Source organism: Gouania willdenowi, chromosome 9 (assembly GCF_900634775.1).
Source record: "Gouania willdenowi chromosome 9, fGouWil2.1, whole genome shotgun sequence".
Lineage (NCBI taxonomy): Eukaryota > Metazoa > Chordata > Actinopteri > Blenniiformes > Gobiesocidae > Gouania > Gouania willdenowi.
In genome coordinates, this window is record NC_041052.1 from 35,292,259 (window position 1) to 35,311,753 (window position 19,495).

General features: G+C 35.0%; 1 protein-coding gene across 2 annotated transcripts; it reads right to left on the reverse strand.

Annotated features, from left to right (window-relative positions):
• Positions 1–2,177: 2,177 nt before the first annotated feature.
• On the reverse strand, positions 2,178–19,423 carry tcn2 (transcobalamin II). Of its 2 annotated transcripts, none has more exons than XM_028458520.1 (10): positions 19,096–19,423; positions 18,118–18,189; positions 15,738–15,921; positions 13,701–13,870; positions 12,341–12,493; positions 5,601–5,773; positions 5,339–5,513; positions 4,524–4,704; positions 4,304–4,422; positions 2,178–2,485 (listed from the first exon to the last, which is right to left on the reverse strand). In XM_028458520.1, the coding sequence occupies exons 2-10, from the start codon at positions 18,173–18,175 to the stop codon at positions 2,424–2,426; spliced, it is 1,275 nt and encodes a 424-aa protein (XP_028314321.1). In that variant the 5' UTR covers positions 18,176–18,189; positions 19,096–19,423; the 3' UTR covers positions 2,178–2,423. The 2 variants fall into 2 exon arrangements, with proteins under 2 accessions (XP_028314321.1, XP_028314320.1); XM_028458519.1 differs by having other exon boundaries at positions 18,118–18,186; positions 19,096–19,422.
• Positions 19,424–19,495: the final 72 nt, after the last annotated feature.

A 19,495-nucleotide genomic window follows, 5' to 3' on the forward strand; every position in this document is an offset into this window, starting at 1 on the left:
TAATTCACCTGAGTTTTTTTATTTATTTATTTTTTCTTGGGGGGGGGTTCTTAACCCTGTTTAGAATGATTTAATTTCATTATTTTATTGTTTGTTAACAAAGCAGCAGCAAATCATCATTTAGAATGTTGTGTTGATTGTAACCATGACAACAGAAATGAAAACAAACACAGGAGATGAAAGCAAAATGACTTGAAAGTGCCTAGATTCTTCTAGAGTAGCACACACAGCTCAAAGCTCACAGCTCTAAAAACTACACTCTTTTGTTGAGCATTCTCTGCTTTTGTTTCTTGATACGTTGACGATGGATGAAAAACCAGCGATGGACGTTACTTTTAGTGACTTTGGGGATTCTGAGCCCTTATTTAACAAATTCAAAGGGGCGTCATTCCACCTGCTAAAGCCACCTCGTAGGAAGAAGGTTAAGACGCAGAAGATGAAGGGAGGCCAACCATCATCTCCTGGAGACAAGGGTGATGATGAGCAGGTGAACCATCCACCAGCCACCGTACCAGTGAGTCCCTGTGAACCAGGCTGCACACTGGTACCTGACCAAGCACCACCAGGGTGTATCACATGTGCAAAGAGGAGAAAAAAGAAATTCTTTGCAACATACCTGTTTGAATTACAAGAGAAGGACCTGGCCCAACTCAAACTGGCTCTAGATGTTTCCACTAAGGAATTCCATGAGCAGAAAATTGAAAACGATGTTCTGAGGGCCGATCTCATGCAGGCGCAGGATAAATTCAAAAATCAAAGTGATCAACACGAGAAACTGTTGGAGGTGAACGCCAACATGTTAGAAGTGGTGAAGTCAAAGGAGCAGGCCTACTGCAGTCTGCAGGAGCAGGTGAAAGAAAAGGTGACCCTGTTGGAGAACGCCCTGGTAGAAGCACAGAACCAACTGAAAGCCAAAGATGTGGAAATAGAAGAAGAGCGGTTCAGCCACGCTAAAAAGAAACCTCTATGGAAAAGAAGCCGCCAGTGGTTTACCAGGAAGACCAAACATTAGAACAATATAAACCTCAAGTTTGACTCTTAATCTCTACCCCCCCACCCCCCACCCCCCCATGATGATTTAAAACGTTCCTCTCTCCTCTCTTTCTATTCTTTTCTCGTTTGAATGCAGGAAGAAACTTTTATTAACAAAAAGATGAAAGAACAAATGAATAAACAAAATATTTATAAAAATAATTGTTGTTTTGAACTGAGTTATTAAGTTTGATCAGACCATGAAAATCATAGTATAATAACTTTTTTCCTCAAGAATTCTGACTTTAAATATATATTTCTGACGTTTTTCTCAGAAATCCAACTTTAAAGTGAGAAGTCTGACTTTAACATAAAAAAATCTGATATTTTTTTTACTTTAAATTCGGAATTTAGATTTTCCACAGAATTCCAACGTAAGGGAATTGGTATTGCACTGCACACTTTTTTTAGTAATCTCTCAATGAACAATTTATGTCAAATTTGTGCTTAAATTCTGATAGCTCCATGAATTTTCATTCCTCTTTCATTCCATCATTGTGCTCTATTGTTGTTTTTTCACAATATTCTGGGCAAAATGTTGTAATTGGACAAAGGGGACGAGGGCGCAAATCATGGTGAGGGATGAAGGGGTCGTGTCCCCCCCAAAACAATCCCCTTGTTTTGGTGAGAACCACTGCTGCAGAGCAGTGCTTCTCACACTTTTTTGGCTCAAGTACCCCCTTTCTCTTATTTCTGAATCCTAGTACCCCCTTTGTTCAACTACAACATTTTGCATAGAAAACTATTTTAAAAAAAACAATATAGCATAATGATGAAATGAACGAGTGATAACACACATTTTAAAGAATCTAACTTGGTAAATAAGTGGAAAGAAACAGTATTTAATGCAGTGGTTAAGGTGTAATTTGATGCTACTAATGTGTATATTGTGTTGTGGGGTGAAATCTATTGAACAATTCAGCATCTAACAAAAATGTGGTAAAGAATTCAGAATTGAAGCTGCTTATATTTTATATTATACACAATCGCACAATAGCCAAAACTGAAGGTTCACTTGTGTTTTAAATTAAAAAAAAACATTAAAATTTAAAATGCTCCGCTATGGAACATTGTAATTCTTAAGTCAATACAAGTTTTGTCAACACATCAGTGTGTGTATAATACACAAAAAACAGTACTACAGCTATAAGAAGTGCAGAATCATAGTTTATTACAAATAACAAACTTCTGCATCAATCTTTTGAATTATGATAGTAAAGTCAGAGGATATTGACAGAATTTCGGTAAAGTACGTTCAAGCATCTGTTTCTGAGCAAATATAAAATTCAAACACTGCATGGTAATTGGTACATTTCTGTAGAATCACTAACACATAACAGAGAATGGTTTTAAAATGCTGCTTGTTTTTCACTTCATCCAGTGAAGTCTCTTCAGTAGCTCGTGTTCTTGATTGTGATGCTTTGAGGCGTCTCAACCTTAAAATCACCGACACCTGACGGAGCACAAACACAACATTTACAGTGAAACTCTGTCGTAAACGTGAATGAACACATCTGGAGCAGCTTGGGTTACACTTCACATCCTGCATCCATCATTGTGAACGAATTAATCAGGATCTGACTGACACTGGAGTCGATCCCCGGCTAACAGAAGGTTCCTGTTTGTTAATCATTGGGCTGGTAACACATAGATCAGCAGGGGTGTCAAACTCATTTTAGTTCAGGGGCCAAACACGGATCAGTTTGATCTCAAGTGGGCCACAGGAAAACAAAGAATTTCAACAATAATGTGCCCTACTTTGCACTTCCATCTTTAAATGATAAGTAAAGTGTGTAAGGCATTGACAATATCCAAGCAACAAGTAACAGATATCAATTAATGCAGGATCATCACCTAAATTTACTTGATTTTATCATTATTTTTTTTATTTATTTTGGGGAAATCTTGTGGAACAATTTGAGGTAAATTGCAGAATTTCTGAAAAAATTGAGAGTTCTTTCAACAGTTTCCTTTCAGAAATGAGTGCCAGCATGTGATATAAATATGTGAAAACTGTGAGCGCTGGCAAATATTGTAAAGTTTCATTTAATTTATGTATTTTGAGGGACTACAAAATAAACAACTGAATTAGTAGGTAATTTACACATTGATTTTTCATGTTTTTTTAATAATTTTTACTTTGTCCTGCAGGCCGAATTGGATGCCCTAAAGAGCCGGAATTGGCCCCCAGGCGTTGAGTCTGACACATGTGACACAGATAGTCATCGTAACAATACGACCAAAATCTTTCTTGTCTAAATCAAGGGTCTTCTGTCATCGTGGATGCAGACTTTTATTGACCCAACATTGTGCTTTCTGAGAATGTTATCAGCATTGACACATTTTCAGGACATCCCACACACTTCGGTCTCAAAAAATTCCGAAATTTTTACCAATTGTTCCGTGATTATTCAATAGACACTGTACATTTGTAGTTTGAGCAGATATATATATATATATATATATATATATTAATATTATATTATATTAAGATATATATATATAATTTGAGATATATATATATATATATGAGTGGTTTCCTTGTTTTTCTTCTATTTTCAGCTTCTAATATCTCAGGAACTACATCATATAGCAAACTGAAATTTGGTATAATAATACAGCTCCACCTACTCTCTCAGAATATATAAACATAACTGCTATACATCCTATCTGGTGGACATGCCAGCCCCTTAAAATTAGAAAAAAGTTTGTTGAGGTTCGAGTTTGGAACATGTTTGTTTCTTCAGTAAACAAATTAGCATATGCCTCAGCTTCCTGTAATTTGATCAGCTTCGAGCTATGAATATAGAATGTTCACATCACTAATCATTAGTCACATGTATGCATTGGTTCTTAGGTGACAGTCTATTGAAATCCAAAAAAAAACAACTTTTTTTTTACTATTTTTATTGGCCCATAACTGCATGAGGGAATGTAAGAAAATATTGGATCTCTTAATTTATTGTATAAATGTTACTCTTTCTTGGGATATAAAACATTTTTTCTTCATGCAACTTCTTCATTTTTATTTTGAACCCCAACTTTGGGTTATTTCATCACTCGCTATTATTGAAAATCCTTTACATGAGGCCATTGTAGCTTGCCTCTGTATCTTATAATCATTTACGGAACATGGAACAATTGGGAGCCGAAGTGAGTGGGCCATTTGTGAAGACTGCACATTTCATAATTACTTGTTTGCTTTGGCCTTCACAGCAGAACTACAACCACACTCAGTGTATTTGAACAGTGTAATGTGAGCGTTCCTCACCTTGGCTGAGTGCTGTACCATCAGAGGAGAGGCTCCAGTATCTACGGTCTCTCTGTCGGGCCTGTTCACCATTCACTGCACTGAGAAAAGGTCCCCACAGGCTGGACTCCACCTCAAACCTGTCACACAGCATCCAACACATCCGACACATCCAACACAGAGCACAGCTGATTGTAAAGGACTAAAAAAAAAGCCTGAAATACAAGTCAAACAGACTCACGTGAAGCCAACATTTTTCTCCTTCAGTAATGTGAGCGCCTCCAACAGGAAGCTGCCTTTGGCTACGTCCACAGAATAAAGTGCTGCTGTTCCACTAGACATCACCACTTCCACTGTCACAGGAACACTGATCTCACTGGGCAGAACCACCACAGGACTTACAGGATCCAGGACCAGAGTGTCTGTAGAAACCAGAGTTGGACTCAATTACAATTACGTTTTCAATTATCCATGTTCAATTTCAACTCAATTACGATTAAAATTACAATCATTATTTTTCTCCTGAGCATTAGCTAACATTAGCATTAGCCCAGAATTAGAATTAGCATTAGCTAGCATGAGCACTAGCGAGTATTAGCTAAAATTAGCATTAGCCTGATATTGGCATTTGCTACCAATAGCATTAGTCTAATATTAGCTAGGGCTAGCATTAACATTAGCCTAGTATTAACCTGGCATTGACTATCAAACAGCTGAATATTTCAAAAGTTGAATGGTTGAAATCCCTTGAAGAATGGCTGAACAGCTGAAGTTCAAATTTGAAGCCATTGAAATTTAAAATGCTGAAATTCCCAATACAAATGAATGGGGACATTTTTGAATGAAAAAATGCATTAAAAAAATCCACCCTTGTGCTGAACATATCTTAATTGTCAAAATTGGTAACAATAGTGAGAATGCCTCCTGTATAAATTTACATTATAATTTTAATTAATTATCAGATATGCAATTACAATTAGAATTGACCCCAACCCTGGTAGGAAACATTTACACCGGCAGTGAGCAGTAATGATGCAGTAATGATGGAGGCCATACCGTCCTCATTGAGACAGTCTTTGGTTCTCAGGGTCAGGTAAGACTTTAGATGGAGGGCAGGCAGTATCTGAGACACAGCCATAGGGTTGGAATATGTGTTGCTATTGGCTGCAGTCCTCATGGCCTCCATGGAAGGAGCACACATAGAAACTTCGCTGCCCATCGCCAGTAAAGCCTGAAAGACAACAAACACGTTTCACACACAGAGACATTGTTCTTTCATGTCTTTTCAGGCAGAAAAGGAAGAAAAAAGTGTTGCTACCTGAACTGCGAGACCAGTGCTGAACTCGTTACCAATATGACCATCCGCCCTACGAGCTGCAAGAAGTTTTGCTTTGATGTTGCTGACGGCCGTGTCAAGCTCCGCAGCATTTTGAACATGAGAACCAGAGTCCTTTACACACTGGAGAGCCATTCCAGCCATGGCATAGGTATCTACAGAGATCACATGACAACACAGGACTATGAGTCAAAAACTACAAGTGTGCCAATACATCGATTTAGGCCTGTGCAATATGGTTTAAAACCAATATCTTGATATTTTTAGGCTGAATCACAATATACAATATACTTATGTCTCGATATTTAAATTTCTCTTCTCAATCACTGTATGAATGTTAAATTTAATGGTTTGGTGCATAAAACGACACCAATATGGTGATTCAAGTAGCCCCTTATACTAAGGAACCTCACAATTTGATTACGATTCAGAGTGCTACAACTCGATTATGCTACGATTATCACCATTTCGATGCGTCTTAATCTTTTTTCCTCAGTTTGTGGTGATCTTATACTTTTAAACAAGGCATATGCGTCGGTATCCTTTAACAAAAGTAACAAAACAAAAGAATCACCATTATTTTTATTTATGTCAAATCACCATATCTAACAGCAATCATATTACAAAAGAAATAAACATAAGAAAATAAAAATAACTAAAAGATTAGCTTATTCATATAATTCAATGTGTAAAAACAAAGACTTCCAAACAAAATCCTCAATAAGCTACTTAAATCCAACGAGAAACTAAACATTTTGCTATGCACCATCAAAGCATATATATGCAATATATGCAATATATCGAGTATGTTCGATATATCGCCCACCATTACATCAATAGTTAGATTAAATCGTGATGCAACACGTGGCGATTCAATAACAATTCATAAATGTTAAAAAAGATTGTTTTTCAAAACAACTACATGACAAGAACACGACCACTGATCCCGAAACCGAAGTTAAATTTGCGGATGCCGCACGGACAACTGAAGGAGTGGACGAGGGTGAAGACTGCGAATGGCAGCAGCTACTGTAACTCTCCCAAAGTCCACTCCACAGATGTCCGCCTGGGTATGTTTGAGCGAGCCTTTGGCTACATTTACTGAGCGTGAGATTCATTCATCCAGATTCAAAGTTAGCATTTGACAGAATCAAGTACTGTATTCTATGATTTCAGATTCAGATTCAGACGACTTCATTGATCCCCGAAGTGTAATTCGGTTTACAGTCATACCCTGCCTTTTCCACTAAAATGACAAATGCAACATTCATGGTCGCACATAGACAATTACAGTCACCTGTCAGTATCACAGATCAGCAGGACCAAAAATAAAATACAATGGACCCATGTGGAAGATACATCTAAAGCAAATATAGCAATAAAACACCCTAAAGTTGCGTTCACACCGAACGTGGCTGTAGCGACTGCAGTCACTTCAATCGCCCGTGATGAGTCGCTTGAACATAGTGGTGCTTTTTGGTCACTCCATCACTCCAGTGACATGACAACCAGGGAACAGTGTGTGTGTGTGTGTGTGTGTGTGTGTGTGTGTGTGTGTGTGTGTGTGTGTGTGTGTGTGTGTGTGTGTGTGTGTGTGTGTGTGTGTGGAGCTGGTGACAGGTGGGAGGGAGGGAGGGTGGGGGGTGATTACTTCTTCTCCAGTCACATGTTTACAGCACTTATCATAGACAGCGTTACTAAAGGATGAGTTCATTCAAAATGTAGGCTTATTCAAGATGTTTTGAGACTGCTTTAATTTGGCCCCGATAAATTGAGGAAGTGTAGTACAGCTCTCCGCTGCAGTCGTCTGCACTATAGCGGGAGGGAGAGACTGTTGCCGCGGCTCTACAGACAGTGAATGACGGTGGAGTTGTCGCTTGAAGTCGCTTGAAAAGTTCAAATTTTTCAACTTTGAGCGACGAGGTCATGCTTGATCTAGTCGCTCAAATCACGCAAGTCACGTCACTTGAGGGGAGATAACTCGAGGTTGTGTCATTTACATTGCTTTGAATGTAATCTAGTCGCTTCAGTCGCTTGAGTCACGTTCGGTGTGAATGCCCCTTAAGACTCCATTTTAGCCAAAACCAGGCAGTTCCAGTGACTTCTCAGCATTCAGCAGTGTGATAGCTGAGGGGATAAGACAGCCCCAGAAGGCATGAGACAAAAGGCAGAGGAAAGAATGTGGTCAGGCTGATTGATAGGCCCTCTGGCTTTCTGGATCCCCCATTTCTTCCAAGTGAATCACCACATTTAACTATTGACTGAGTTCTGGACAAACTTTAGGTCAGAGTCAAACAGTTCCCAGATACTTGTAGAAGTTAACAATGTGTACATCTTCCCCATGGATGATGCTGGCTACAGGTGAAGACCTTGTGGAATCAGTTCTTTCATTCAAAGTTGGCCAACAGGTATCTGTGCATTGCTGCTCCAGTGTCTCAGCAGAGTACGTGTTCTTTACCACAGGAGACACAACGGAGCATGTTGACCTTTTCTCACACAATAACTTGAAAGTTTACAATCCTGAGACTGAAGACAGTATTGATGATGAGTAGCTGCACATTTCCCTCTGCACTTACATGCCGTGGCATGATTTAATTATTCATTGTGTTCCTTAATCCATCCACCTTTTATTTAATAAACCAAATTCCACAAGATCCAATATTGTAGGTTTTATGTTTTTAAAGGGGACATATCATGGTTTTAAATCCTTCCTTTTTACATATAAATCATACAGTTGTGGTCTATATAAAGCGGAACTGCAATGCTTGGGTCTGAATTCCTCATTATTATAGCTCCACAGGCCCCTTTTCTACCCCTTTTCTGATGTGCTTCTGAGATCAACTCGTTTTGGTGCGGTCTCTTTAAATGCAAATGAGACACTTCATACCCCGCCCCCTCTCCAGGTTCAACTCCACCCTGCTTGGCCATTTTTGTAGTTTGATAGAAGAGATATGGCTATGTAGCGGCGCATAAACTTTTTATTCAGAGGTTATTTACAAAATGTCAACAACGGAAGACTTGTCCATCCAGCTTTACATGTTCGAGCCAGAGTCGGACCCAGCGGAGCGAGATGAAAATGATGATGATGAACCTGCAGAACCCTAACAAGTGAGCTAACACAAGCACCGAGCTAACGCTAGCGCCAAGCTAACGTCACGAAATGCATTTTAATAGTCTTTTCAAAGACAAAAACGGCAAAATGAAATGACTAATGAAAACTTTAGACTTAAATTAAATCACGTAGGCCATATCATCAAGGATCTAAAATGAGCACACAGCGCTAACATATGAAGACGGTGCAACTGCTAATGCTAACAAAACAATGACAGGGACGTCTTATCACACTTTTTAGCGTTATTTACAGCTTACCGAAGTGCTCTGTTCGTCGTCTCCAAAGATAGAAGGAATTGAACCCTCAATCAGACGAAGTCTTTCGGAAAATCCTTCTTTATACTGGTGAAGCGGTCAACCTTGAAGTGCTTCACGCACACAAAAATGACCTTACCCACAGATGTGGGTACATTTCCGTGAAAAATAAAACTCAACCAGGCACTTCGAAAAGGTTCTGATGCTGGGAGACGGTGTAATGAAGCGTGTGGGTTACTACATCCAACAACCAAACATTTTGATTTATCCTCTCGTAACTTCGGCATCCTTGAGCTTGGACTACAAAATAAAAGCGAGAAATAAAAATGGCGGATTGCTCGAAGTGTTGGACCTGGAGTTGATGTACTAATTTGGCAGTTCCACTGCAAATACTGTGATGTAATAGTTCAAAAAACGTAATAGAGAATAGAAAAATCGAAACAGATTGAAAAATATGAGCAAAACAGAATATAAAGATATCTACGAAGCACCTGAAGAGACTAATTTGATTTTTTTCTGTACAAATACAAGCAAAATGCATTTAAGGGCTGAAAAAGTGGATTTAGCATGATATGTCCCCTTTAAAGCTGCTTTGATTGTGCACAGCAAAATTATTAGTTTATTGTGGGATTTATGCGGCTCATTGAGGATTTTGTTTGAAAGTCTTTATTTCTACTCAATAAGAGCTTTTGTGTCAGATCAAATTGAATTATCAGATAAACCTAATATTTTTCTTTTGTAATATGATTAATATTGGATTTGGTGACTTGACATACAGTAAATAAACGATAATGGAGATACATTTGTTTGGTTACTTTAATGAATGGATACTGACACATATACCTTGTTTAAAAATAGGAAATAGCCACAAAGTGAGAGAAAAAAAAGATGTATAAAAAATTGCGATAATTATTAATAGCGTAATAATCGGTGAATAATCGAATCGTGAGGTTATTTAGATGGCACACCCCTAACCCTACCCCTGTGTAAAACTAAGGTTTGAATTAATAAAGCTCAGCTAACTATTAAAGCTAAAGACAAAGTGTAGGCCTCATAGATTAATAAATACAAGGTAATTTGCGGGACAAAAAGATGTCAAAGGTAGAAAAAGTTTTTTTTTTTCATCGCCAATGTAAAAAGTCTCTCAATGACATTATTGGAAAAGTGTCACTTATTGAATTATGGGATGTGGGGTCCAGTCGACGGATGCATAGAAGTGTTTTCACTTTATTTTTCTGCCAAAGTAACTTTCCAACACATTTGTGGTGTTTTCACTGAAAGATGTAAAATCACAGTGAGAATGAAGTCAAAACTAAAGCTTGAACAACATATCTTGCAACAAAATATCACAATATTAAAACGTCACAAGATGTCGAGGATATGAGTGTTATTGTAAAAACACTACTATGCTTCTGTCTACAGCAGAGGTTCTCAACCTTGGGGTCGTGAGACACTGGGAGGGTGTCGCCAGATGCCTTCAAGAAAATTAGAGTATTTTTTAGAAGAATTTGAGCCAATTTTTGCTTATTTTGAACCATCTTCTGCAACTACACCAAACTTGCCATATTTTAAATGATTTTCATCACTATTTGTTGCCATATTTTGCTCCTTTTAATGTATTTTTGCTACATTACTCCCATTTCTGCCACTTCTCCATCACATTTCAATGCCTTTTCTGCACATTTTTTCCACTTTCAAGACATTTTTGGCACTTCTAAACCCTCTACACCATTTTTCCACCTATTGTTGCATACGCTGACACATTATTATCACTTTTAACCTCTTTTCACCATATTTCATGCCAATTATTTACCAGTTTAAGCTAATTGTTCCATTATTGAGACTTTTAACGCTTTTTACCACTTTTTCTGTCCGTTTTTGGCCACTCTAATTTGCAACATTTAACCAATTTCTGTGGATTTTAAAATCCTATTTCACCACATTTCCACCATTATTAGTCACTTTTAACTAGGGATGTAACGATTCACTCAACTCCCGATACGATTCGATTCACGATACTGGGTTCACGATACGATTCTCTCACGATTTTTTCATTTACAAAATGGGACTGGGAAAAAAAATAGAAAATACTGTATTATTTTCCTTATATTTTTCATTGTCAAAAGAATTCCTTGATAAACTATTCAAAACAATGCAATTTAACTAAAAATAAATCTTGAATTAAATAAATAAAGGAATAATACAAATGAAAATGAAGCCTATTCATTTAAATTCTGGTTCTATAATAAACAATGCAAAACTGCATAATAGTTCTTTTTCTTTTAAAAGTGCAACTGAAAATGTATTTTGTGCCTTAACAATTGGACTTTAAAAAAAAAAAAACATCATTGCACTGATTTACGTCATATTTGTTTGGACCAGCAGAGGGCGCTGGTAACCCAGTGGTCGGTTGGCATGCAGATATCTTGCAGTGAAGAAGATAAGCTATGCTAGCAGACAGAGCTAATAGAAAAACGTGACCTTTACAGATATTCAAGTAATATTACAGATATTCTTTCGGTGCTAAAGGGGTAAGGAATCATTTATTAACATATTTAAGAGTAGAAGGCAGCCAGAAAGAAAGTATTAACAGACTCCGCCAGCCGCCAACACTTCCGGATAGCGCCCTCTGCTAGTTAAAAAAACTACTGCGATTCAATTGTCAGAAAATCGCTATCAACCGTGATACATATGAATCGATTTTTAACTGCCTTACGATTAATCGTTACATCCCTACTTTTAACCCATTTCATTCCTAATTAAAACAAGGATTTACATCTTTAAGATGACTATATACTCTGGCCCAAATAATAATAAACTTACTAGATAACAGTGGATATTATTCAGATTAATAAATAAATGTGGTTATCACAGATTCATAGAACAATGGACCATCATTTTGCTGACTTTATGGATCGATCCCAAAAATCTCTCCCCTTTATTCCCCCTTATAGATGGCCCCGTCTCCACACGACTGTTCTTCAGTATTCATGTTTGTGTTCAACCCCTTCAATAAAAACAAACATTCGAGTCGCAATTTCAACCTTTTTACATCTTTTTTTTTTTTTTAGACCAAACAACCTCTGATTTATTGATCTATGAGTCCTACACTATGTCTTTATTTGATTTATTTTTCTTTTAAAAATATGGTCACATATAGCTTTAACTCTTAATGTAATAGAAACCTTAAACACTTGTGGAAAAAGTATTTGAAAACGTTTTCAAAGCTGAAAGTTGTTGGAGTGAATGAACCAAAGGGGATTTCAAAATAAAATGACAATTATTTTCTTTTGAAACAGCGTCACTTTATTTACGCACACGTCTGTAACTTTCAATGATCAGCAGGTTTTACTCACCAATACTCTCAGTGTCTCCGTGTTTGAAGTGCTGGTGCTCTACGGCTTTGATCAGCTTGTTGGTGACGTGATTGTTGACCCGTATGCCGCTCACACACAGAGCCAGAACACCGAGGGAGTACTGGTAATAGTTGGTCAATGGACGCTGACTGACTGCAAGACAGCAACGGGAGCATTTGTTTATCATTTACAGTAATGATTTAAAAAAACGCTTATAAAATGTCTTTGCCTTCTTTGTTTGCCGATGACACGTCTGTTATTATCACAATAGAATTTGGACAGTTTGATAAGAGAAGTAAATGATGAATTATCTAGTATATCAGAGTAGTTCAAACATAACAAGCTTTCTCTTAATATACAAAAAAACTTCATGATTTTTAGTACGAAAATACCTTAGCCTCAGTCAAAATAATGTGAATTTGGTATTTGATAGAGTCAAGTTTTAAATATGTTGTATGTGAAAATAAATAAATACATAAATGTTATATTTGAAAATTACTTTATAGTCATGTTTAATACCATTTTGCACCAGGCTTCTTAAGATGTTAGATTAATTGTAAAAATGCTTCCAGTAAAATAAAACCTTGATTCAGGTCAGGGTTGGGGTCAATTATAATTATAATCACATAACTTGATAATTAATTACAATAATGGTGTAATTATATTTTTTGTTTTTTAAACTGTTGCTGTTTTAATCATAATTAAATTGTAACTGAGTTTATATTATGGATTTTGTCATTCTAATTGCCATTCAAATTCTATCAAAATAAGCCAACTGTAATTTAATGCAAAACTGGGGAACAATGTTAATTCTATGTACAGTTCTACACATGTACATGTAGTAAACAATTATTGAAATATGTTTCATATCAAGCTTTCCCACATTTTATCATTTAAAAAAAATTTAAATCGACAATCAAAAAGGCTCGGATGCCCACACCAAAATTATGAAAATCTATATTTTCATTGATTAGGAAGCCTAACAAAGTAACCAACAGAGAAATTAGATGATAGATATTTGTTTTTAGTGTATTTTACAGCTGATTTAGAACCCATTATCATAAGAGATGCTAACAGAAAGCTAACACAAGAGGAAGGCTAACTTTTATTAGGTTATTTATTTCAGGCTCATTAATTGTGATTAATTGTAATTGAACTTAAATAATTGAGAACATAATGTAAATGACTTTCTGAGGATAAGAAAATATTTGGAATTGGAATAAAAAGCTGGTCACCGCACCGAGTAACTGAAAACGTAACTGTCACTGAAAAATGTAATTGACCCCAACCTTGACTCGGGTTGTAGGGGAAAAAAAGGACTATAAAAATCTTTTATGAGCACGTTGATGAGTTCACTCACAGGCAATGTGCTCCTTTTCCTGTTCCATTTGCTTCTTCAGGTGCGTCAGAAGTGTCTCACTCTTCTCACCCACAGTGAATGTGATGGTGTTGAGGTCGTAGCAAGAAGACTTTAAAGCTAGAGCGTAGAGAGCCAGAAGGCCAACCACGGAATGACTGTTAGAGAGAGAGCTGAAAAACACAAACAGTCACATTTTGGTGAGAGGTTTAAAAAAAATAACAAAAAAAAAAATCAACCAAAGTCTTAATTTAGAGCAGGTGTTCTCAAACTGGGGTCAGAGGATTAACTATGATTATTCATGTTCATCATTACAAACGCACTGCCATTAATCTGACGATATGATATTATGTCACGATACTATATATCCCGATACTAAACGCTACGACAGGGATGGACAACTTTTATCACAACGGGGCCACAAAAATGTGATTGTCTGATCTGAGGGACACATTATCAACATTCATATAAGCATTAACACAGGAAAAAACAATGGGTTTTTTTGTCTTTCTTTGTTATCTTTTTGTGTCGTTTTTTCTGAGTTTTTAGTCATTTTGTGTATTTTTCTGTCATTTTGGGAATCTCTGCTGGCATTTGTACTTTATGTGTTTTTGTTATTTCTTGTGTATGTTTGCATTTTGTTTATTGTCAATCTGTGCCTTTTTGGATTTTTTCAGCATTTTTGTCATTTTGTGTAATTGTTATTATTGTGTGTTTCTTTGGTGTCATTTTGTATGTGTTGTTGTTTTGTGTGTCTGACGATATGAGCCTTTTTGTGTATTTGTTGTTGTTTTGTGTATTTTTGGTAACATTATGTGCATTTTGATATTGTTTTGTGTGATTTTTGAGTTATTTTGTGTATTATGTTGGGCTTCATATCACTTCCGATTTCTTGAATTACAATTTTTGGTGGATTTGTCTGGGGAGTCGCACAGAATAAGACCGAGGGCCGCATGTGACCACCGGGCTGCCAGTTGCCCGTGTCTGCACTACGATATACATTGTAATATCAATAATAAAATACAATTGATTTCTTTTTTTTTTAACATTGCAAGAAGAAGTAAAAGGTAACTAAATGTAATTCAAGAATCAAGTGGTATGTTTATCAAACTGACAAATTACATTTTTCTAAAAAGTTTAACTTTTGCTTCTATAACATATTCTGATTCTATTAACTGGTAACTTTATTGATCCGCAGTGGGGAAATGTTCTGTCTCGACAGCTCAGATAAAGTGCAAGAAAAAAACAAAGCAACAGAAGGCAACACACAGAACACCCAGAAGACACCCGAAAAATAGTGCAATGAAGGAGATAAAATACGACAATACAATAATAGAGGCTATAAATAAATAGAAAAAATAAATAGAAAAATTATGTAAAAAATATAATATATAGATATATATTCTTATCCTATAAGAAGAATATCAAAATTTACATATATTTAAAATGTATTACTATTGTTTTTTGTTTTTTTTTAAAGTACCTACATACACACTACAATACATGTAAATTACATTCATGTATGTAACAACATGCATACATACATAAAAGAGCCCAGTATGTTTTATAAAAATGAAGTACAATCAACTTCCAGCTAAAATGCATTGAGGAATTCAGGGCTAGGCTATCTAATGCTAATACAGTGCTAGGTTAATGCTAATCCAGTTTTAGGTTAATGCTAGGCTAATGCTAAGATAATGCTAATGCTAGGGTAATGATAATCCAGGACTAGGTTATCTAATGCTAATACAGTGCTAAGATAATGCTAATGCTAGGATAATGATAATCCAGGACTAGGTTATCTAATGCTAATACAGTGCTAAGCTAATGCTACTGCTAATGTCAATGCTAGGCTAATGCTAATCCAGGGTTAGACTATCTAATGCTAATACAGTGCTAGGCTAATGCTAATCCAGGGCTAGGCTAGCTACTGCTAATACAGTGCTAGGCTAATTCTGTTTAAAAAATTAATGTGGAAAACATAGAATTAGGAAAAAATCTAATGGATTGTCTAGGGCCCTACATGAGGTGGTGTCTAACCTTTGAAGGTCATTGTGCAAACTGCTCTTCAGCTTATTGAGGTGTTGGCTCTCCTTGGCGAGGTTGTGGTAGTCGGACAAACGTAATGCTAAGTGCACACTGGGGTTAGGAAGTCCTTCCTGGTTTTCCAAGGAGCGAAGAAGGTTCTTGTTGAGTGACAGAAGCAGCTCCCCATGGGACCCTCCTGTATTTGAAACATTTACACGTTATACATCATTTAAAAAACAGAAAGGCAGTGTCCTCACACATAATGGGGTCAATTACATTCTTCAATTACAATTGTGTCTTAAATCATCCATGTTCAATTATAATTATGGTGACCAACATTTTTTCCTTATTACAATTAAAATTATTATTTTTCACCTGAAAGTCAATTATAGTTATGTTCTCAATTACTAAAGTTCAATTACAAATAATAACAATTACTGAGCCTTTAATAAATAAGCCCATAAAACGCAACCTTCCTCTTGTGTTAGCGTCCTGTTAGCATCTCTTATGATAACGGGTCAGTTTGACCCATGTCTTAAATCAGCTGTAAAATACACACAAAAATGTTATACATCATCCAATTAGTTTCCTTATCCATGAAAATATTGGTATTAATATTTTAGAGTGGGTGTCTCAGCTGTTTTTCTGTCAGAATAGCCCTAGATTTAATTTTTGGTTAAATGATTCTCAAGAGAATCAATGCATTCTCAAGAGAATAATTTAACCAATTCAAGATTCAAGAGAATCATTTGTTGATATGAAACATATTTTAATAATTTTGACCTATGTATATGTAAGCCATAGAACTGTAACATGGTTCCCCAGTTTCGCATTTTATTAAATTATAATTGAAAGTTTTTATAGAATGTCTACACCAATTACAATTCTAATTATGTCATAATTGTAATTCATTAACAGTTTAGCAATTACAATTATAATTTGCCTCAACCCTGCATGTGTCTGACAAATGTAACACAGTGTTATCTTGCTGATTCAACAGGAAATTTCAATGCATTGCAAAATCACAGTTGCTGACTCAGCAGTTCAGACAAAGACAAACTCGACTAATTTACAGAGCGTTCACTCAAATTATGCAAGCTTTGGTTTTTTTCCTGATTCAGTGTCTATTAGGTTTCCTCCAATGGAACAACAATTGTAAAGTTGCACATGACAAAACAAACAGAAACTTTTTGCAACAATTAGCAACAAAAACACGTTTACAACATTTATGTCAATTTTTATGTTACTTTTGACCAGATTTACAGCAGTATTTGTGAAATTTGTGATTTATTTTTCTTGTAAAATATAATGTCAATGTTAAATCTAAATCTAAATGTTAAATATTGAATCTAAATGCTTAATGTTAGATCTAATTGTTTAATGTTAAATCTAAATCTAAATGTTAAATGATAAATCTAAATGTTAAATGTTAAATCTAAATGTCAAAACTAAATCTAAATGTAAAAAGCTAAATCTAAATAGTGAATTTGCATATTAGTACATTATTTAGTTTCAACCGTGATGTTTAAATTTTACATTTAGATTTAGATTTAACATTTAGATTTAAATGTAACATTTAACATTAACATTAAACTTTTAGATTTAACATTTACATTTAAGATTCAGATTTAAATTTAACATTTAGATTTAACATTTAGCATTTAGACTTAGCTTTAATATTAAGATTTAATTGTAAGATTTAGATTAAACATTTAGCATTTAGATTTAACATTTACATTTAACATTTAGATTTAATTTTTAGATTTAACATTTGACATTTACATTTAAGATTTAGATTTAAATTTAAGATTTAGATTTAAATTTAAGATTTAGATTTAAAGTTAAGATTTAGATTTAAATTTAAGATTTAGATTTAAAATAAGATTTAGATTTAAATTTAAGATTTAGATTTAAATATAACATTAAGATTTAACATTTGACATTTACATTTAAGATTTAGATTGAAATTTAACATTTAGATTTAACATTTAGCATATAGACTTAGCTTTAACATTTAGATTTAATTGTAACATTTAGATTCAACATTGACATTATATTGTTGCAAAAAGTTGCAGTTTATTTTAGCATGCGCAACTTTACAATCGGCGCCTTATACGTATCCTCCTGATGTTCTGGAAAAAAGCTGCATTTATTTTTACTTTAGGTTTGTGTAATCAAAGATAATTGAGCAACATTTGTATTGAATTTGGGAAATACATGATTGCTAAATATCTGAATGTCCAGACCAGATGATTCAGAGTGTTTTTTTGTTTGTTTTTGAGAAAAGTTGCTTCAAAGCTCATACAGCTTCAATCAGAACAGTGTTAAAAGTATTTTATTATTTATTAATTAGATATAGATACATTTTTATACATGTTAAAGTGTTGCTTACCACATGGGTTAGCAGAGGAAAGAGCCAACACACAGGTGAGGATGACCAAATACAGCATTCTGGAATAATCTGCTTGATTATATGAAAGACAGAAATAATCAAAACCAGAAGTGAAAGTAATAGATTACAAGTACACACGTTACTGTAACTGAGTTGCTTTTATGGGTCCTTGTACTTTTTTGAGTAATTTCTAAATCAAGAATTTTACTTGGACTTAAGTACGTTTTAAAAGATGTAAAGTAATTTGTTACATTATCATTATTTTTTTATATATATTTTTGATTTCCGTTTCATGGTATCTAAAGAGACCATTAAACATAATCCATATGTTCTTAGTCGTGCCTTTTCTGATCACTTTCTATGGTTCAGGATGTGGTTTCTACTTTTTTTTTAAATTCATTAGTGTTATTTCATTTAAAAATAATTGTACATTTTGACAAACTTTTTATTTTATACAAATGCCTTTGTGGAAAACAAATTACGCTCCAATTGTGCAAGATTTGGTCTCTTCCTTTTTAAGTTTGTACATGATATTTTTACTGTATGCAAGGGAACCGTGGCGAGATTTATTACCAAAAATAAACAATGGGGGGTGAAAGTAATAAGTAACTTTTACTTTAAGTATTATTTCATTGAGCTACTTTTTACCTGTACTTGAGTATTTTATGTATGACTTACTTGTACTTGAGTACAATTTCAATCACGTAATGACACTTCTACTTGAGTAGGATATATATATATATATATATATATATATATATATATATATATATATATATATATATATATATATATATATATACTCATTATACCTCTGATCAAAACTCATAAAATCCCCTAATTTTATTTCATTTATTTGTTTTACGTAAAAGTGTAACAGGTGAACATTTACAAAGGATACAGTTACATGTTGAAATATAACAGCCCTATTGTGTTACTGTAGTTATAATAAACAGATAGATAATGATGTGTATTTACCTGTAAAGTGGTTGTAGTTTGTTTCCTCCTCAATGTCCAGCTCTGACTGAGGAAACTCACACCACAGCAGCTCGTATTTCACTGTCACATGACCGAACACGACAAACGGGTCAGAAAACTTTCACACGTTAGCCTCGAGTTTCACCATAAAAACACAGAGGAGGGGGTGCCACTGTCAGCGTATCAAAAACAACTCTTTTGTCTTTCTTTTTGGTGAAAAGATACATCTAAATAACTCAGTGTCAGCCCTTATAGTAGCAATAACGAACAGTCACCGTACATTGTTTTGATTTTATCTATTTTAAACAAAGCGCCTTGTTCTTGTTCCCTTGTAGTAAACTGATTATTTATTTATTTTCTACTACATGTCCCACAATGCCCTTCCGTTTCTGGCACGTTC